Source organism: Lutjanus erythropterus, chromosome 10 (genome assembly GCF_056507025.1).
Source record: "Lutjanus erythropterus isolate fLutEry1 chromosome 10, fLutEry1.hap2, whole genome shotgun sequence".
Classification (NCBI taxonomy): Eukaryota; Metazoa; Chordata; class Actinopteri; order Lutjaniformes; family Lutjanidae; genus Lutjanus; species Lutjanus erythropterus.
Window position 1 is genome coordinate 31948276 of NC_139326.1, and position 19290 is coordinate 31967565.

The 19290-nt window shown below is 40.5% G+C and overlaps 1 protein-coding gene across 1 annotated transcript in view; it reads right to left on the minus strand.

The window, feature by feature from the left end:
* The window catches only part of galnt9 (polypeptide N-acetylgalactosaminyltransferase 9), a 138901-nt gene that overhangs the window by 107793 nt on the left and 11818 nt on the right, over nt 1-19290 (minus strand). The window contains exon 2 of the mRNA XM_084729054.1: nt 13280-13460. Within this exon, the coding sequence (XP_084585180.1) occupies nt 13280-13460 (181 nt within the window). The remainder of the gene's footprint in view (nt 1-13279; nt 13461-19290) is intronic.

Here is a 19290-nt window from a genome sequence, read left to right on the forward strand (position 1 = left end):
TGGCTGCACAAGTTAATTTCCTATCTTGCAGACGTGGCAAAAATGACAAGATAGATAGGGGCAAGACAACAATGCCACCTGTGCGTCCACTTTTTGCCAGGTGTAAGACAGCCTCCTATGCCATTCTAAGTCCATTCACTTAGTCTGTCTTGAGTGTCTCCCTCCTCAAACACTTACTCACCTCAACAATCCTGTTACTCTCCTCCGGTGATCTCAACTCTGTTAAGCTTTCCTGTCATTTCCTGTAAAATACAGTCTTTTCTCAGAGACACGCTGTGGCTTTGAAGTCAGAAATAACAGTGTTGACTGGACAGAAGCGCTTAGTTGATTCCTATGGCAACTGTGTGAACACACACACACACACACACACACAAAGACAACATCTTGTGAATCTTTCCACGCCGCTCCAATTAGGCTCAGAACGCAACAGCTGACAAACGCACTTCACCCGCTTCTGCCTTTGTTTCCCCATGTTTTCACATATCTTATTCAGCAGTGCTGACTCATTATGTAGGGATAATGAGGTGGCTATTGTAATTGTTGTGGTTGAATTATTTACAAGAGATTTGGGCTGTAATGAAACACTTGTAATATTGTTCCGTTACTAGAATATCAAATTGACATGAATCAACTATAGTGTAAACAAATATAAGTGTTTCATTTAGCTTCAGTAAATCCCGTTAAGCCCTCGAAGTCTTTTTCTGAACATCGAGGCGTTGCAGTGACATACTGCATTTGCCAGGTGAAAGTATTAATTAGACAATATATTGATTTGACAGAGAGTATGAGTCTCACTGGTTATAACAGATTATTAGATGTGAGTGAGGCAACGACTGAGGCTGAAATTCACTGTTGAAAATCTGCACTTGGCAAGGATGTTATTTAAAAATGATGTGTCTCATCATCCTGAATCACAAATTAGGGCTCCTGCAGAAAAGAGCATACATAATCACAACTAATAAGACACAGCTAACCTATCCTAAATGCCAAAATGAAATCATAATGCTGCATAAAATTCCATACACAGCCCACAGGAAGTGATGAGCAGTTTCCGGATGTACAGTCTGATATTACTTTGTATTATCAGGGCTGGGGCGATTCATTTATCTTCCAATTCAATCCTATCATGATACCTGGGTGCCAATTCTTCTGTATTGCAATTCTAAAAGTATTGCAATTCAGTATTACAATTTGTTGTGACTTTTCTTTGCTTTTTGTAACAGAGGACCAGGGGTGAAGAGGCTGAGACTGCATATCATGAGTCATATTTCTGAAATCAATGCACAGCACATGTCAGTGAGTCTTTCTGAGTTGTATTTCAGCAGTATTATTGCTATGCTGCATGTAAAAGTAGCAAATAAAATACTTTTTGAAGTAAACTGCTACATTTAGCTGTTTCTGCTCATCAAGCTGATGTCATAAAAACAATAAATAAAATAAGATGTTTGGCCAAAATGAATAGAGACATAGAATTAAACAGACACACAGAATTATAGAATTAGAACCTCAGTTAACACCACTGATGTTTCCCTCTTCTCTGTATTCATGTATTTTTAGATACAGGACTTTGTAGTGTTGTTATCAAAGTCAAAACTCTGGTGTGGCGATGCTACCTTGAGCATGTTTTGTTCAAAGTACGCACATTCGCTGCTCTTCCACCCTTGCTGTGAGCCATCTGAACTCTACTGGGGCTCGGCGCCCTGATACCCCGGTGAACTGGGATGTCAGCTTGAGTCAGCAGCATCCGCAGGGTCGGGCCGCAGGGGGACGGCCACACAGCAGATGGATCCCAGCATGGTGCTAAAGTTACATCCTCCTCTCTCCACCCAAATGGAACCCTCCCCGTACTTCACAGCCTCACTGGTCTGCGTGAGTGTGTGTGTGTGTGTGTGCGCGAGTGTGTGGTGGGCATGTGTTAGCAGGTTCTCACCTTTCAACAATGAGAATTGGCAGGAGACGAACTAGCAATTATGTAGAACACCACAACAGATGGTATCTTATTTACTTGTGAAATTATATAGTAAATGCTTTGCATATCACAATAAAAATGTGAGAAAAGATGATTTCTAAAATGATTTCTGTTTTCCTTTTGGGCTTTGCTTTTCACATTGATCTCACACACCTGGGGAACCTGTCATGTCAACTTCCTCACGTCAGTTTCCATTGTAAATTAATCCCTTGCAATTTGAGCTGGTTGCTTTTAATATTAATTTCATCAGAAATTAAACATATTCTACTAACGCATGCTGAGACACTCTGCTTTGAACTGTCAGTCAAATGTCTGAACTTTAAATGCAAATAGGATGTGTACTTAGCCTTGGCTCCTTCTTAAAACATAATTGAAAAGAGGTGCCAAAGTCTCAAAGAGACACATACTAGCTGATAAAAAATTCTGCTAAAAAATAATAAACATGTAACTATGGAGGAAGTCTGACATGTTAAACTTACTTTGTGGCTGCAGGAAAATAAAGAGTGTGATTTTTGATTTATAACTATTGGAATTGTGACTATTTTTAATAAATTAAACTACAGGCCTGCATAGTTACATTGCAAGATGCAACTGTATCAAGCATTAAACATCGTATTAAGATAGTAACTTAAGACAAAAATAATTAGTCTTAGAATAGTTTGGTTTTTGACATGACAGCTCTGCCTGCACTGTAACTAATGTTAGCAAAGTTTGTAGTATAGATAGTGGTCTGGAGACAGAGCATAATATTATCAAGATATTTTTGTTTCTTTCACCAACTAATTCTTGTTAATTAGCAATGCACTTGTTGGCACACAATTCACTATTTACAAATCCAGCACATACAGAGCAAACAAGCCCACAGGAAGGGCGCCATGGTTTGAAACCAATGTGACATAGTGGCCAAGGCATCACACATCATCACATGATGCACAGTGGACCGAAGAGACTTTTTCCCACATGCTTACTTTGTGAAACAAGCAGCTGTAAAACAGCTAATACATTTTTTGAGCGTCATAATCCCCGCAGCTTTGATCTGACAATATTAGGAAAGTTTATAAGATCTGCATGATTACAAAATTATTTTATATTATATTTTTCTAATTATATTATTATTCTGGATTCAAGTTAGCAGGGGGTTAAAGTCTCTGGTGTGTATTCATCCAGGTCATTTCTTCACAGCAGTGATTGTGTGGCTGTTTTTTGGCTTTACAAAGGAAAGAACAGAACTCCACCTCCTTTCTGTATCCAGTTCTCCTTTATACTAACAAAATACACTATGAGAGCAGTATGAGTTTACAAAAACAGAAGTTATGGAACAAAAAATATAAATTACTAAGCTGAACGAACAAAGAATAATTACAGCTAAAGCTCTCTCTATTTTTCTTATAAATGGAAAATGCAAGTGGTTTTATTTCTTCTTCTTCATCTTCTTTGAGGTTTATTGGCAGTCGGCAAACAACTGGTTTTGTTACCAGTTCGCAACCTCTACTTCTTCTGTTCTGTTTATTAAAGTAGCCCATACCACTCACCTTTCTTGCGTAGCCTAGTTTTTTTCCACTCAAAACCAGTTGATGATTTCCTTTTTTTTCATTCAAGATTTCAAAAGTTCACTTCAAATTTGCTTAACAAAATATGAAAACATGTAACCGCTTGTTAAGATGCTGAGATGTAACTGAAATCAAGTCTCATGTAATGTTAAAATTGTAAATCTTCAAACCATTATTGTGTAATAAAAAGAATCAATAGTTGAATGACTATCCAGCCCCCTTTCCTTCCCCCTTCACACCTTTATTTTGCCTTTTTACTTTCATCAGTTGACTCAAAAATGTACCCAAATCCCAGCTTTATGTAACACTATGGCAACAGTGCAAACATACGCCTCAGATATTGACACAACTTTGAATTTCAAGGTAGTAGAACACATAATGCAGGTGAGGGCACTCAAACATGTCCATCCCTATAATTTCTCACATGACACCTTTCTAAATGCTGGTATTGATTCATGTATAGGGATGACAATCTGCTGCCTATAGTCTCACTGGGCAAGTGAGCTAGTGCTTGATGTTTTGGACTGGGAGAGCTTAATTTCATGCGCTGTTATCAATCACTTCCATTACCGCAGCCCACATGCATTTGACAGCAGAGGTAATAAAAGGAAAACTAAACCACAGAGAGTGTTTATGATGGAGCGCGCTGCGTACGTCTATCTATACTTTAAGCCCTGCACTGGCGCTCTATTCGTAAGAGTAAATGCACAAGTGTTTTGATTGATAACCCCTCCACTGTATCATTTCAATCCTTCCCCGTGCATTTATGCTCTCCCTCAGCAACTCCTTTGTTCCCTCTCACAGCTTTCTCTATTGCCTCTCTCAATCAGCCTTGCCAGGTCTATAAATACAATGACAAATCTGGCAGTGAGTATGAGGGGGGAATTTTTGCACCGCGGCGCTGCTTTGCAGAGACACAGCCCCGACACGGCAACTGTGCAAAACAAAGTAATGTATATTTCACTCCTGCGCGGTTATACGAGTACGAGGGGGTGCGTTTAATGAATATTACGAGGGTAATATCTTGAAAATGTCAGAGGGGGCGAGGCAGCCTCATCGCTTCTAGTTGAGATGTGGTGTGAGGCTGGATTTCAGTGTCGAGATCGTAAAGTGATATTGTAGTTCCATTGCCCTAGTTACTGGATCCAATTTAGGGCATCGCTCAGCCTTAAATTTGTACCTGTCTGCAGTAGCGGGGAAGCCCAGTAAAGCCGTAACAGGATGAGCGATCGACTCATCTGTTTGTAATGGGACTGAGCTCACTGGACAGGGCTCATAATTTGACCCGGAACAAGCTTTGACAGAAACAGAGCGCCAGATTAAGATGCATTCCTATCACACCTCCCCCTTTCTCCACCCCCTCCCTCCTCCTCCTCCTCCCGCCTGCCAGCCTGCAGCCCCGGCCGCTCCCTCTGACTTTTTTCCCCCGCCAGCCGCTCTTATTTGCTGCGAAATTTCACATTAACCTTCGGTAACCCGCACAGTGCAGCCAACACCAAAGCAACTTTCCAATCCGCGAGCACTCCTCTCAGAAAGATAATCGTTTGCCTTGTCATTTCTCAACCACCCCACCCCCCCCCCCATCCAGGAGATAAACTTTAGCACTGGAAAGAGCAACAATTTGCAGCAGGAGCTCCTGCACCGCGGAGACCTTACGATCCCATTCTGCAGTATCAGACGCTCAGGAGATGAGGTAAGCCTGTTTCCGCAGCCTCCCTTTCTGGTTATCACCCTCCCACAGGCGGACAAACACAAGACGGAAGGTCCTTACGAAAGCTTGCTTCAATATAGTTTTGGGTTAGACAACATTTTTGTCAAAATATAAATCAAATCTTCAGCAAAGTGACAATAGAGATACAAGGTGAGATTAGGGGTAATTGAATAAGAATCCTCTTGGAGGAGGAGAAATGGAGAGCGAAAAGCTAGTTTCATGCCTTGAATTGTATTTTTCTATTTATGAGTGACACAAATAAGATTTTTTTGTGGCTTTCATGGGCATCAGTAATCTTATCAGCGGGCACCTTAGAGCAGTCATTCCCAAAGACTGGGTCGGGACCCACAGGTGGGTCACATGAGACTTTATTTGGATCACCAAATAAATAAAAGACTGTGGAAGACATTCTGCAAATTTAACATTTAATATGTGTAAATTGTTTTACTGATGAGAAGAAATAAAAACGATGAGATGACCTGTTAACTCACACTAAATACATTTATTTCTCATTTATAAAGTATTTAATGTGTGTGTTTTCAATAACATGCATTACCATAATGCAAGGTGGTGAAATGGCAAGTTCATTTATGCCCAGATTAAGTCTTCCAAGATTTATTGATTAGGGCCTGTTGTAAATGTTGTTTGACATTTCTAAAAAGTGGGTCTCCATAAAAAAAAAAAAAAGAAGTTTGTGAAACACTGCCTTAGAGGGCTCTTTATCACTTTTTTCCTCTGGAAGGGCACCTTAGAGAGCAATCTATCATGTTTTTTTCCACTGGAAGAGCATCCTCAAGGGCACTCTAGAACAGTACCCTAAAGGAGTTCTTATCACTGGATAGGAACCCTAGAGGGCACTTTATCATGTTTTTTTCCACTCAAAAGACACCCTAGAGGGCACTTCATCATGTTTTCTCCAATGGAAGGGCACCATGGAGGGCAATTTTCACATTTTATCCACTGGAAGGACACCTTAGGAGGCACTTCATTACATTTTCTCCTCTCGAAGGAAGGTCAACAATTTTGTCAAAAGACAAATCAAATCTTCGGCAAAGTGCCAATAGAGATGCCAGGTGCGATTAGGGGTAATTGAATAAGAATCCTCTTGGAGGAGGAGAAATGGAGGGCGAAAAGCAGGTGCCATGCCTTGAATTGCATTTTTCTGTTTAAGAGTGACACACGTTACACTTAAGATCTTTTTGTGTCTTTTGTGGGCACCAGTAATCTTATCAGCATGCTTGTCTGTATCTGTTTTTCTCTGCAAAGCCCAGCGAGCCGTTATCATACCTAAGCCTCCCAAGGACAGCGAATGGCAGGCTCAGAGTCACCATAGTGTAGAGCCTACTTAAGTCCCTTGGTATCTCAGTTAAGGATGTCACTTTCAGTAGTGAAGGGCACAAGAGAGGAATACAGGCTAGCGGGCGCTGAATGGAGATTACAGGTTTTTGTGTGAGAGACAATTGCAGCTGCAATTATTATGAATTGGTTTTGTAGCAGACAGGCAGGTTTGAAAAGAAAGAGACTTTGAGAATGTGCGATCGTTCAGTCATGGCAGTGGACTTTTGCTTCCCTGTAGTCATCAAAGTCCTCGGCTCAATGACTCCTGTTCAATTAAAAGCCCATTAGACAGGAGGTGCCTGGTTCCTGCATTTAACCTCACTTCTGCAGTGCTGCAGTCACCTTTCGCCCGCAGGACATAATTACAGAGTCAGAATTAGAAATCAGAAATATGTAACCGTCTTTCATACTGTATGAGGCAGAGAGGTAGACTGAGGGCACTTTCATGCCTGAAGTTCCAAGAGAAAACTACATTCATACAAAAAAAAGACCTCAAGAGCTGTAAACATGAAGCTATATGAGCAGACAGCCACTGTCCTGTACAGCGGCAGACTCAGACGGCCTAAATTGCAGGTGCATAAATAAACAAAAACAAAAGGGCACCAACTGCACTCACTGGAGCACCAACACACTGAAAGTCGTGATGCATTTATGGTGCAGGTCCAATCCCTGGTTTAGAATGAAATTGTAATTGTGTGAGTATAACTACTTTACTTCTAGAATAAAAAAAACACAAACACTTTTAACTATTTAACCATTAAGAGGCAAGCAGAGGCCCACTAGTTTTCTTGCATGTAAGCCTGCCTATATGGCACTGCATCATGTTTTCTCTGCTGGAAGGGCATGCTAGAGTGCACTTCATCATGGTTTGTCCACTAGAAATGCACTCTAGAGGGCAATGAACCACTTTTTGTCCATTAGAAGAGCACACTAGAGTGCACTTTGTCACATTCTGTCCACTGGAAAGTAGGGTTTGGCCCATGGTTGATGCCATCTGACTGGTCAACAGTGTAATTTCAAAGCCAGCCCTGTATTTGAGGTAATTCGTCCACTCAGAGTTGCTGTGACATAGCAGTTTCATTCTGTTTTTGGCATGTAAGAGGGAGCAAAAAGAAGCTGAGCTGCTGGACACTGTACAAACATTATGTCTCCATGTCCTGTTTATTATTTTCTTATTAAACTTGCCCCGTCAGATGAACCCAGATGCCACTGTGCATTCAGCTTCAGCTTAGCTTCTTCAGTGTATAGCTGCTTCCTTAACACAACAAACCTCCAGACATGTGTTGAGGACATGAAGACCCATTTAACTCAGCACAGGGGTGTAGGTCTGACCCTCACCTGGCATGGATGTGGGAGTCATTTGTCTTGCTCTCTTCAGTGGAGGGTTTTCAGGCAGTGTGAAGCATTGGTGACAACAGAGGTTAACTGATGAGCAAGGTGGTTTTTCTGTTATGGGGCAGCTAACCCCCCACCACCCCCCAATAGACAACAACGTCATCGTCCATCGGCAATGGTTCGCTATGGACGTGGTCACATGCCAGTTTTGTAGACATCACCCAATCCTACTGGAAAGGCACCCTAGAGGGCTCTTTATCACGTTTTCTCCACTATAAGGGTACCTTTAAGAGCATTTTATCACATTTTTGCGCACCTTAGACCCCACCCAATCAATGATCCTGTATCATCAGCATGGAGCGACATAGGCAAATGAAACTGGTGACTGAATCAAGTCATGCAGCACTTTACTGATCCTCAAAGATCTCTGTCTAGCACTAAGAAAAGTTTCTTTTTTTCTTTTACTGTCATATCATGAGGTGATAGTTGCTATGTGGTCATTACGTTTCACTCACTTTAATAATGAACTTGTCACCACACTCACATGCTGATGAGTATATGCATTAACATGGTTGCTAAGTGATTTATTCATGAATGTATACATTGTCTAGATAGATTGCTTAAGAGATCCCTTCCAGTTCAAGGACACCTGGATATACATCTGGATGGATTTAATAGCTCTTTAGCTTTTATCATATTCATATTCATATCTATTAGCTACTATGATAAGATACGGTGGTTGGTCCATTTCCATTTCACTGAAACTAGAGATGTTTACTCCACAACAGACAGGAAGCTTTCATACCAGCCTTAACAAACCAAACCACAAATGCACCAGACTCTGTTTAAACTGAACCAAACAGGTTAGGTGTGAAAGCACGATAAACGTCTTGACTAGTGCCACAACAATACTGGCAGTGACAGCATTGTGCTGGCTGAAAACACACCCATTTTCTGTCTGGGAATCAATTCTTTCACTTGAAGTGTTTTTATGTTTCTCTTGTTTTTTAAAATGCTGCTTCAGTGATGTAAACAGAAAAAAGCTAAGAAAACTATGTTTCGCTCTGCATTGATTTCAACTGAGCTTCACAACAAATGCATTAAGTATCATGCCATGTACCTATTGAATAGCTGTCATGGAGTGAAGATTTATTTTGTTTGACACATGTTTTGTTTGAGTGGCTCGAAGACTATGTGCTGATCAGAATGGGCACACAAACATTCTGTGTGTCAGAAATATACACATGGTGGATTATTTTCAGGACAAAGAGACAAATCAAGAAGAAGGAGAATTCTTACACTGTAAAAAATATTTGTTTTAACTTAAAAAGTTAATCCAGGCTGCTTTAAAAATTTTAAGTCGACTGAATTTGAAAAGACAAGCTGAGTAAATACTGTAATGATTCAAAATAAATAAACTGTTTTAGTCAAATGAACTTGAAATTAATTCAGTTGTACTTGAGAAAATGTGTTCAATAAGCTGTACATATTAAGTTCAACCAAAAACTCTTCAGTTGCACATAACAAAAAAAAATACATATATTTCCTTTTCTCAGTTTGAAAAGTCAGTTCTTTATTCCACACCAAGAACTCACAGCTGCAGCTGCTAATGTTGGAGCTACTTTCTTCACTGTGTGGAACTGCTCCAAGTGAATATATTATTTTTTAAGAATTCAGTACTACTTTTCATTATTGTAACAACCATGACTTATATTAAAATGTATTATAGACAAACAAGTTTCCATCTCATATGTTTTCTTCAAACCATAAAAAAGAAAGATCTAAGGAGAGTTTTGACTCTGGCACAATGCATCCTTGGAAGTCTGCGAATATGCCAATCATGTTTCTTTAGAAACTTAATTTAGTGAGTTGATGAAGTCCATACAGTACATTCATTCAACTCATCATTTCAACTTCTTCAAGTAAGAGGAACCCATGAAGAGTTCTGAAAATTAATACTAGAAATTTTCAATTCATATGAATGAATAAACTTGCTTATTTATTTTAAGTTAATCAGAAAAGATTAGTTGATTCTTCTCTGATTTTTACAGTGTACTGTATGACACAGAGTGTTTGGGGAGCCTGCAGAATCTATTCTCAACCCTGAAAACTAGAACTAAATCCACACAGACACAGTAAGCACCATTCTAAAACCAGAAACAAGCAGTTCTGCAAATGCCCAGCACTCGCTTCTTTTTGCCTTTTCATCACATTTTTTTTTTTTCACCCCTACTTGATTTTTTGTTGAACTACTTGATTAAAGAAAAGAATTTCCTAAAACCTTCCATTCCAGAGGCACTCTCAGCTGGCTTTATTAATTAGCAAGCTGCTTTTTGGTCGGCCTCCTCCTCCTCCCCGTTCCACCCATGTCTAATTTTTCTGGGCGTGAAAAAGAGCTCCGAACAAAGCAGCGTGGATGAAATGAATTGTTATCCCCACTAAAGCCCTCAGAAACCTCTCTTGGCCGTCAGATTTCCTCGCAGCGTCTCTGCCTGTCGCCATTGTTCTTTGACACTGTGTGATATAAACGCCACTGGCAGCTCTGATTGCCCCCCCCACCTCCCCAATCCATCTCCTGCAGCACTCGCTGTATCACAGCTGTAGTTCACATTCTAAATATAAAACTTATTTTAAAAGGACCATTAAGGCTGCTTGCTGGGTGTCCACTGGGTCTCTTTCATAAAAAATAAAGTAATTCAAGATCCCTTTTATTGCAACATTATAGCATAGCTCCTCAACTATCACCATCATCTGGCCCATGTCCTTTCATGTTGGGATTAGCCGTGTCTAAAGTAATTTTCTTTTGTATGACTCCCCATGGCAGAGGCCCCAAGATTCCCTGTGGCCAAAATGTACTGCATTGACAGAAGAGAGAGGGAATGATTCTGTGGAGTCAGGCAATACGACAGACGAAGAAGATGAAAAAGAGGAATCAAAGAGAAAGAAGAAGAAGTATCAAACTGGAAATGAGGGCGGCTTGTTAAGGGAGAGACTGTCGAGGGACCGTCACGATGTGCGAGGCAAGAGTCGCGCAACAGACGGACACAACCGAAAGCGTCAGTGCTGCCAGTTACTTTTTGTTAGCCTTGCTAGCTTGTCTGCTTGCACTGTAAGAAAGTTTGAAGTGAGGAAACCCACAACACAACTGTCCTTGGAAGCTCAAACCCTGTACGGTTAATGGGAACAGCTTGTTAATCAGCCTGACACGTTTTGTTCTTTCTTCATCTTTGTTTGGTTTAAACAAAGCAGTGACTTTTCACTGTGATTAAAATGTAATTAATCAATAAAATGTATGATTTAAAAATGATGGTTATGAGAGAAACAAACTAAATAAAGACCAAAAGATATATCTATTGGCTAATAGCATCAGCTGATAATGATCTACCAAAGCCTTATCTGTCTCTAATATCTGATATGCGCTAATACAAAAACATCTCTCTCTTCTTTTACAGAACATATATAAATGATGAATTTTGTATCAATACAATGTAAAAAGTCACAATTTCAAGGTTTAACCAGATTTTTGACTTCTGAATCAAATTCAAAAGAAATGTAACTAAATTATGCAGACTATAATCTTTTGCTGAGATAATGTGCTTTTCTCTTTGCTTTTTTCTTTAGATAAACTTGAATCATTCAGTTTTAGAAACTTCTCAAAGCACATTTAAAAAATTGATTTGTCATTATTTGGGTGCTTGAAAATTATTGCTTGCAACTAAAAATTAAATTATTAACTATTATTCTCTTTCAATTTGTTTAGAAAGTCTAAATGTTGCACAGAGGAGGGTATGGTTCAGTGTCTGGGATTTTCCTTTGTTTCAATATTATTGGAAACATTAACGATAATGCATGTATACAACCCCACAAAATATATTACATATGTCCTGTGTTTTTAGACACTTTCATGCAAAAATGTTACATATTATGGCTTTAAAGAAATTCTTACTGAATTGTATCTGTCATAGAACTTGTAAAACTTCATTTTTCATTTCAACAGAAACCAACAGCCAGTGTAGTCTAGAAGATAACACTGTCATATTAGCTTGCACAAGAAATAGTGGTCAGCCAGCCAGTAAACGTACTAGCAGATTAGCTCGCTAGAGGTGGCGACGGCTCACTATCCTCATCGGTCATGTGACCCACTACGTGCATGTCATTCTGGTCCCTTGAGAGTCTCCCTAATGAGGAGGCACAGAGGAGTAGAAGGAAATTTGACAAGTTTGCATATCTCGCATGTGCGCGTTTCATCAGGGACACTGGAGCAGAAAGGCTGCTCTATTGAATATCGAGGGGGGTCACAAACACTTTTTTCACTGTCATCAGCAAGTGAAAATGCTGAGGTTAACAACATTAATGCCAACTATTGTAAAAAGGATGCCAAACATGAGAGATATGTGCTTGTCTGAATTGTGCTTTACTGAATGCACTGCTCTGTCACGCGTGTCATTTCGAGTTGGTGCAAATTTACAACATGCCATGTGCCACTGGGAAGCTGTGGGCAGCAAGTGCAAAATTAATGTCATAAACCAGCAGGTGTACAGGAATGTCCCCCGCTGGAAGCCATTAAATTTACACGGGTGACATTTGCATTTCTGTGTTTAGTCCAGAAACCAGTGAGACGCAGCTTTTGATCCACGTTATATTCCATGCATCTCATCAGCTCTCCAGTGTTTTGCATAGTAAGCCCTGAATAAAGATGAAGACATTAGGGAAATATATAGCATGTAAAATTAAATAATGCAGGCAGCTAATGTGGGTACCATGTCGCAAGAGATCCTGCCACCAACCTGTCCCTGTCATCCGGAAAGGACACAACAAACTCAGTAAGCCCCGCATACAGACACTTCTTTGTTGGATCACAACTGTTCACTGCAGCATGTATTTAGAAATCTGATATTCTCATGTGTGTCGTGTGGAAAAGACAAGCAAAAAGTACAAAAATATGAGAGCGCCGTGCACTTTTGACCTGGTCTGAGCTTGCACAAAGTTCTTGTAAATTCCAGTAATCCTCAACATCACGCTTTAACTGCGCAGCTTATGCTTTCTGACTCACGTTGTACTGCAGTTCAACTATTCTGGCACAGGAAATCATCCTGGAGAGTCACCAACATCCCAATAAACCCCAAAAAGAAGAAGAAGAAGAGAGGAAAAAAAAACACTGTGCTCCTGATGAAAACGCCAGTTTCCTCGCGTACATTGTGTGCCTTCACAAAAATAGAACTTATCAACTGCGGCAGGGATTAAACTGGCAAACCTTCCAGTTACAAGACTCTCTAACACTATACAATCCTGCCAGGGGGAAAAACAGGTGTAGAGCTGTAGATGGGAGGAGAGTGTACATGACAGGAAATGAGAGGAAACAGTAGGTGGATGTACTTTTTAGGCCTGTAGTCAGGGATGCTTCTGTCCAAGGAGATGCGGTCACTGAGCTGAGCATTGTAGCCGTACTCCTCGTATTTCCCCTCGGCGTCACGACTGTCCTCTCCCAGAGTGGCAGCGGCTCCCCCTTGGCCGAGGCCTCCGGGTCCCTCAACGAGCCCCATGGGCTTCGCCAAACCTGCCAAGAAAGTGACACGACAGAAAGGCCGTCATACAGATGTACGCATCTGAGTGTAGAGGCACACACACACACACACACTCACGCCGACACAGAGAACAGGGAGAGACAGGTGAGAAGAGAGGCCACGCAGAGGGGCAGCTGATTGACATTCTCGAGCAGTGTGAGGAGACTGGTGTATGGCAGCTTTGAGACCCAGCGGGGCTCATCCATAGGGCATCATTACACTGTCTGTCAATGAAAAAGCAGCAAAACACCCGCACAGACACAGACGTCACCGAGCAGAGCAGAAGCAGAGAGACACAGTGGTACAACAGCCAAGACTACAATACAGACTAGACAGAATTCATAGTTCACAGCTGTAACCAGGGGTGAAAGCTGCAAATTACCTGTACTCTCTTTACTGAAGGAAAGTTGCTCTCACATTAAAACAATAACAAAGGAAATAGTTTGTTGATATCAGGAGTAGCATGGGATCATGGGAGTCTTTTGCTTCACTTTTAGACCACCACCATAGCTGACGAAACTCTATCAGACATGATTCAGGTGTATCCAATGTATTCCATGTTTTCCTGGAAGTTATAGCACCCAGCTAGGAATGGCTCACATGTATGTCTAGCGTTTTAGACATTTTAATGTGGAAATGTTACATGTTACAGTTTAATGTACCTTTTTCTTTCAGGTATTGTTCTTCGCTGCGTTCAAAGTGGCGTCTGTTTCAGACTAGGAACCAACTGGTCACATGAAAAAGTCATGAGAGTGGAACAGAAGAAAGCAGTCCAATCAGCAGCTGCACCAGAGGAGAAGTGGCTGATGTGTTTGCAGGCAAATTTGACCATTTTCATGTACCACCTCAGAAAATTTTCGATTCGATTTTCAGCACTGACAGCTATGCCTTTGCTAGGCTACCAAGTCTCAATTTGTAAAGATCAAAGTAAAATTGGTTTTATACCCTGATCACTACAGTTCACACTTCTTTAAAAAATACATGCTATCAACATTTAAAATGTAATGACAATAACTTATTTCAACAGTCTATTTAGAACAAACTGTTCATACGAAAACAAAAAGAAGAGTCGCTAGGTGGCTAGGTGGAGGGGAGCTTTAAAGGGTGATCTGTAAAAAGCCACTAGGCTCCGTTTATGGAAGCTGACCATGTGATGAAGTATGTTTGTTGTGGAAAGTGAGTCACAGAAAAGTGCTTCATGCTGTAAGGAGTAGTTGAGTTACTTTAGTCAGCCGAAATGTGGCTAGATAAGCAGATAATAACAGTTGTTGAAAGGCCACACACTGTTTTCACTGTCAGATGAAAAATGAAAAGTGTGTCCTCTCTGAAGTGTTGGGAGGTTTTTTTTTTTTTCAAAAGGCTAGTAGGTGTGACCTGACCTACCAGATGGTTTGTTATACAGAACCATCTTGAAAGTCGTCCTTAGAAACTGTTTGGAAAAGGGCAGGCACTTTAAAAAAAAAAACCTTGATATCAAACTTTCGGGAGAAGACTGAAAGCATCTTTTTCATGGAGAAAAGCTAGTGCTGTTTTTCGCTGTAGTTTCAACAAAGAAATACTCTCCAGTTCCAATATAACTGATGCTATCACGGTATCCACACTAACCTCTTCAGGAGCCGCCATTGGCTTCTATGGTCGCTTCTTGCCATCATAATACCTAAAACCACACCTGCAGCGATCAGTGGTCCCTACTAGGATGCTGATTGGCTGCATCACTTTTGGTGCAGACACAAATGGATAAAGTGAAGCCTGGCAAGATGGACTCTCCTGTGATCTCACAACTCCAGCTGCCTTGCAAGGTAAAAGTAGGCAGAGGAGAAGAGAAAGCAAATACTGGTAGAACTGTGACTGATTGACTTTGATTTTGATTATTGAAAAATTGCAAGCTCATTGCGATTGATTTTTGATTGAATATTGATATTGTAACACCCCATTTCTACTGTACATTCACTTTAGAACTTGTATCAGGTCTTTCTGCTGTCTCTGACAGTCTCTGTCACAGTTATAACCACAGTGCGCTCATTCAGCTCGAAACTTTTGAAAACTTTGAGGAGCGCAGCAGGAGAGAGAAGTTGAGTTGACTGACAAGCTAATGTTAGCTAGTTATAAAGTAGGGTAATTTGATTATATTCATAGCCGCAGGAGGTACAGTAGGGGTGCTGCACCACTTCCAGGTGTCTGAGTTACTGTGTATTATAGTTTCTTTTCTGTCAAGTTACACCCCCACCTCTCTTCTCCTTCTCCCTGTCACTTATGATATCTTTTTTAAATTGCAAGCAGCATGAGCTCTCCAGATTGTCTCCTTGAATATTTTGTACAGCATCCTCTAGTATTTTGTTTCTCCAGCATGAATAAAACACTAATGTTAAAATACATTTTTCAACTAAGAGCAGCATCTCAATGAATAAAGTACATTTCCTAAAGCTTCTCTGTTTTCTCTTTTCATGTCACGACATTATGTCATATGGTTCTGTCAAGATGTCATTTACAGTGTTGAACATCGCACTGTGCTGTTTTTCTGCAGGTAGTGTTCTAATAGCAGATACTTTTTCACATAATCAAATGTGATTTTGAGTGATGTGTTTTTTTCAGATAAAGGTAAAGATAAATCTGGAATGTATCAAATGTAAAATTATCTTGCTGTGTCAAATAATGTAGCCTGATGGTGCTTAGGACAGTTGAATGAGGTCCACAGTACTGTATATGCCTGACAAAAGCAGCTGATAAAGACATAAGGTAGGTAATAAAACAAAAAGTGAAACAGGTGAATAAATTACTTGGAAAAGTTCTTCAGGAATTCATCTGCCACAAAAATCAAATTAAACCCACCTGTGCGTTTGTTGTCCCGTCTTACATGCTACCTCAGCGTTCACATCAAAGCACCATTTCAATTTGCTTAATGGTGAATGAGAGCCAGCCCTTGGTCAACCTTCTGTTAGGCGTCTTTGGTCTAACACAACTAAATTCAGCACCAGATTTAATGTGTTGGACCTAAAATGCCCCCCTGCCCTCATTAAAATGACTCATGACTGTGATTTAACAGACCGTCACTTTGGGACTGTGACAGTGACATTTTCAAACAGGGGAAGGAGAAAAATGGTATGCAGTGTCAAAAATGAAATCTTGGCTGATGGAAAAAAAAGATGTTCACTGATTCAGATCTCTAAGGGACTGTCAAGAAATCATTTGGGATGGGGAGGCTGGAGCTGAACCTTATGCTTATGCTGCAATAAAGCCTGAAAAGCCCTCTACTAGCCTATATATTAAGAATGGAAATAGAAACACATTAACAAACATGATAAATGTATGTCATGTTCGCAGAGTATCCCAACTGCTCTCTATTGAACCCAGAGCTACTAAATATATGAGTGCAAAAGCTCTGTTACTGATTAAAGGAGGGAGAGGCAGCAGCTATGTCCTCTGCATACAGTAAAGTGAACAACAAACCCCGATTCCAACAAAGTGTGAAGTGAGAATAAAAGCAGAAAGCAATGATTTGCAAATCCTTTTCAAACTATATTTGATGTGTTATGTGCTGAATGCAGCACAAAGACAAGAAATTTAATGTTCGAACTTATCAGCTTTGCCTGCAAGACTTTTTTTTTTTAAAGAGTTGGGACAGGGGCATGTTTGACACTGTGACGCACCTTTTCTTTTAACAACTCTCAGTGTGCATTTGGGATGAAATTATTTGAGTTTTGAAAGTGAAACTCTTTCCCATTCTTAGTTTATATATGCCATCAGTGCTCAACAACTCTTTTTACTATGCTGGTGTAACACATACTAAATGTGTCTTGGAATTGTCAAGCAGAGGAATTGTAGAAGATGGATGGCAGCATATGTTGCTCCAAAACTATATACCCTTCAGCATTAATAATGCCTTCACGCCCCTGTACAATCACAGATGTTGTCTTTGGAACTTTGAACCGGGAACCATCTGGATGGTCTTCTTCCTCCTTAGCCTGGAGGACAGAACATCCATGATGTCCAAAAACACAATCTGAAATGTGGACTAGTCAGGCCACACACTGACTTTGTGTCAGTCCATCTCAGATGGTCCCCAGAGAAGTTGACGATTTTTCTAGATGTTCTTAATATTTTGCTTTTAAAAGTGTAGTTTGGATAGTTTCACCAAAGTCACACAAACTAACTGAGTGAGGCAGCAGTAGACCAGCAACTCCTGCATTCTGCAAGGTAAAATGACCAGCGGAGTTTGGTTGGTTTGGAGAGAGTGATATTTAGCTGGTTTAACAGTAGTTTCCCATCAGAAAAGAAAAAGTAAATCAGCAAAAATATTCAAAATACAGCATACAGCTTCTCCAAGCTAGGGGTGACCGCCCTCTACTATAGGGAATATCCTGACTATGAATGAGTACCTCATATAAATTATCCCATTAACATAACTATTGAACCATTCAGTATTTTCTGCAGTAAATCTTTTAAGAAAATAAATAAAATATAAATCTCAGAAAAAAGACCCTTCTTTCAGCAAATACATGTAACTGTATATACCCACATAGTCAGTCCCTAAAGTTTAGATAGTTTGTTTCAACAAAAGCATGTTGTGTCGGCTTCATTCATGTCTGTCTCTGCTGGCTTGACTATTGTTCGACTATTTAAAATTCCATGAAACTGCAGGATAATGTCAGATAATTGTTATGCGAGCCAAGCTTCCAGTGTGGCCTCCACAGAAAAAAATCGAGCCGCGTCTGTTCTCCATATCAACAGATGGACACACAGACAGTAAGTAAACAGCGCATACCAATGAAGAGCTCAGCTCTCAGCTTCACCCCTCCAGGAACTGCGGAGTAATCACCATATTTGGATGGCCTCAAATCCTCGGGTGCTACTGAAGATTTGTAATTGGAGCTGAATGGTTGCAAACTGGCTTCTCCCGCGAGAGGGATTTAGCATGCCCTGCACCAGCCAATGTGGTGGCATTTTGACAAGTATGGGTGGGGTTCACGTCACCGACTAGCCATCTGGCATAGCGGCCCATGTCGCACAATAACACAGATACCCTCCAGAGCCGGAGACTCGAGTCTGGAGGGCCTCTCTGTCACTGCGTGAGTCTTGGAAGCAGGACAATGCCTGCCGGCTTTGTTTTCTAGTCACTGCGTTATTTCGTTTCCCCCTGCCATCCACTTCCTCTGCCTGATTGAAGGAAATTCCATTATGGGACAGACTGTTCTCTGTCTATAGCACTTCGGTATAAGTTAAATGTCTCTGCAGATGCAGTCTCATGATGAGGACTTCGTATTTGTAATTTTAAAAAAGCACTACAGCAGAATGGAGGTGTTTGGAAGCTTAAAATGCACAATATGTAAATTCCACTGCTGGGGCTCTCTCTCTCATTAAAACAATATAAAATACGTAGTTTGATGACAACTGAAGCAGCAGGGGATCATGGGAGTTGTTTTCTTCATGCTAAATGACCACCGTTGAAAACAAAATTCTCCCTGACTGAATATTAAAGTTTTATTGATCGTATGTTTAGTCACATTTGTCAGCTTCCCTTTAAACCCTCATCACGGAAAATATCCCATATTTTCCCAGAAGTAGTGACTATTAAGAAATGCACCGTTGTCCTGAATAAATTAGGGATTTCTCTGGGTTTGCATATTGTTGGAAACATTTGGGATGATGTGAGTACACGACTCAATAAAACATACTGCACAAATGCTACATATTCTATCTTTAAAGGAGCAGTGTGTATGATCTAGTGGCAGCCATGCAGACTGCAAACACCTCATCTCACTCTCACCTTCCAAGCATGTAGAAGAATCTAACTTTGTCGGTGATCAACATGAAATGCCACGTCTA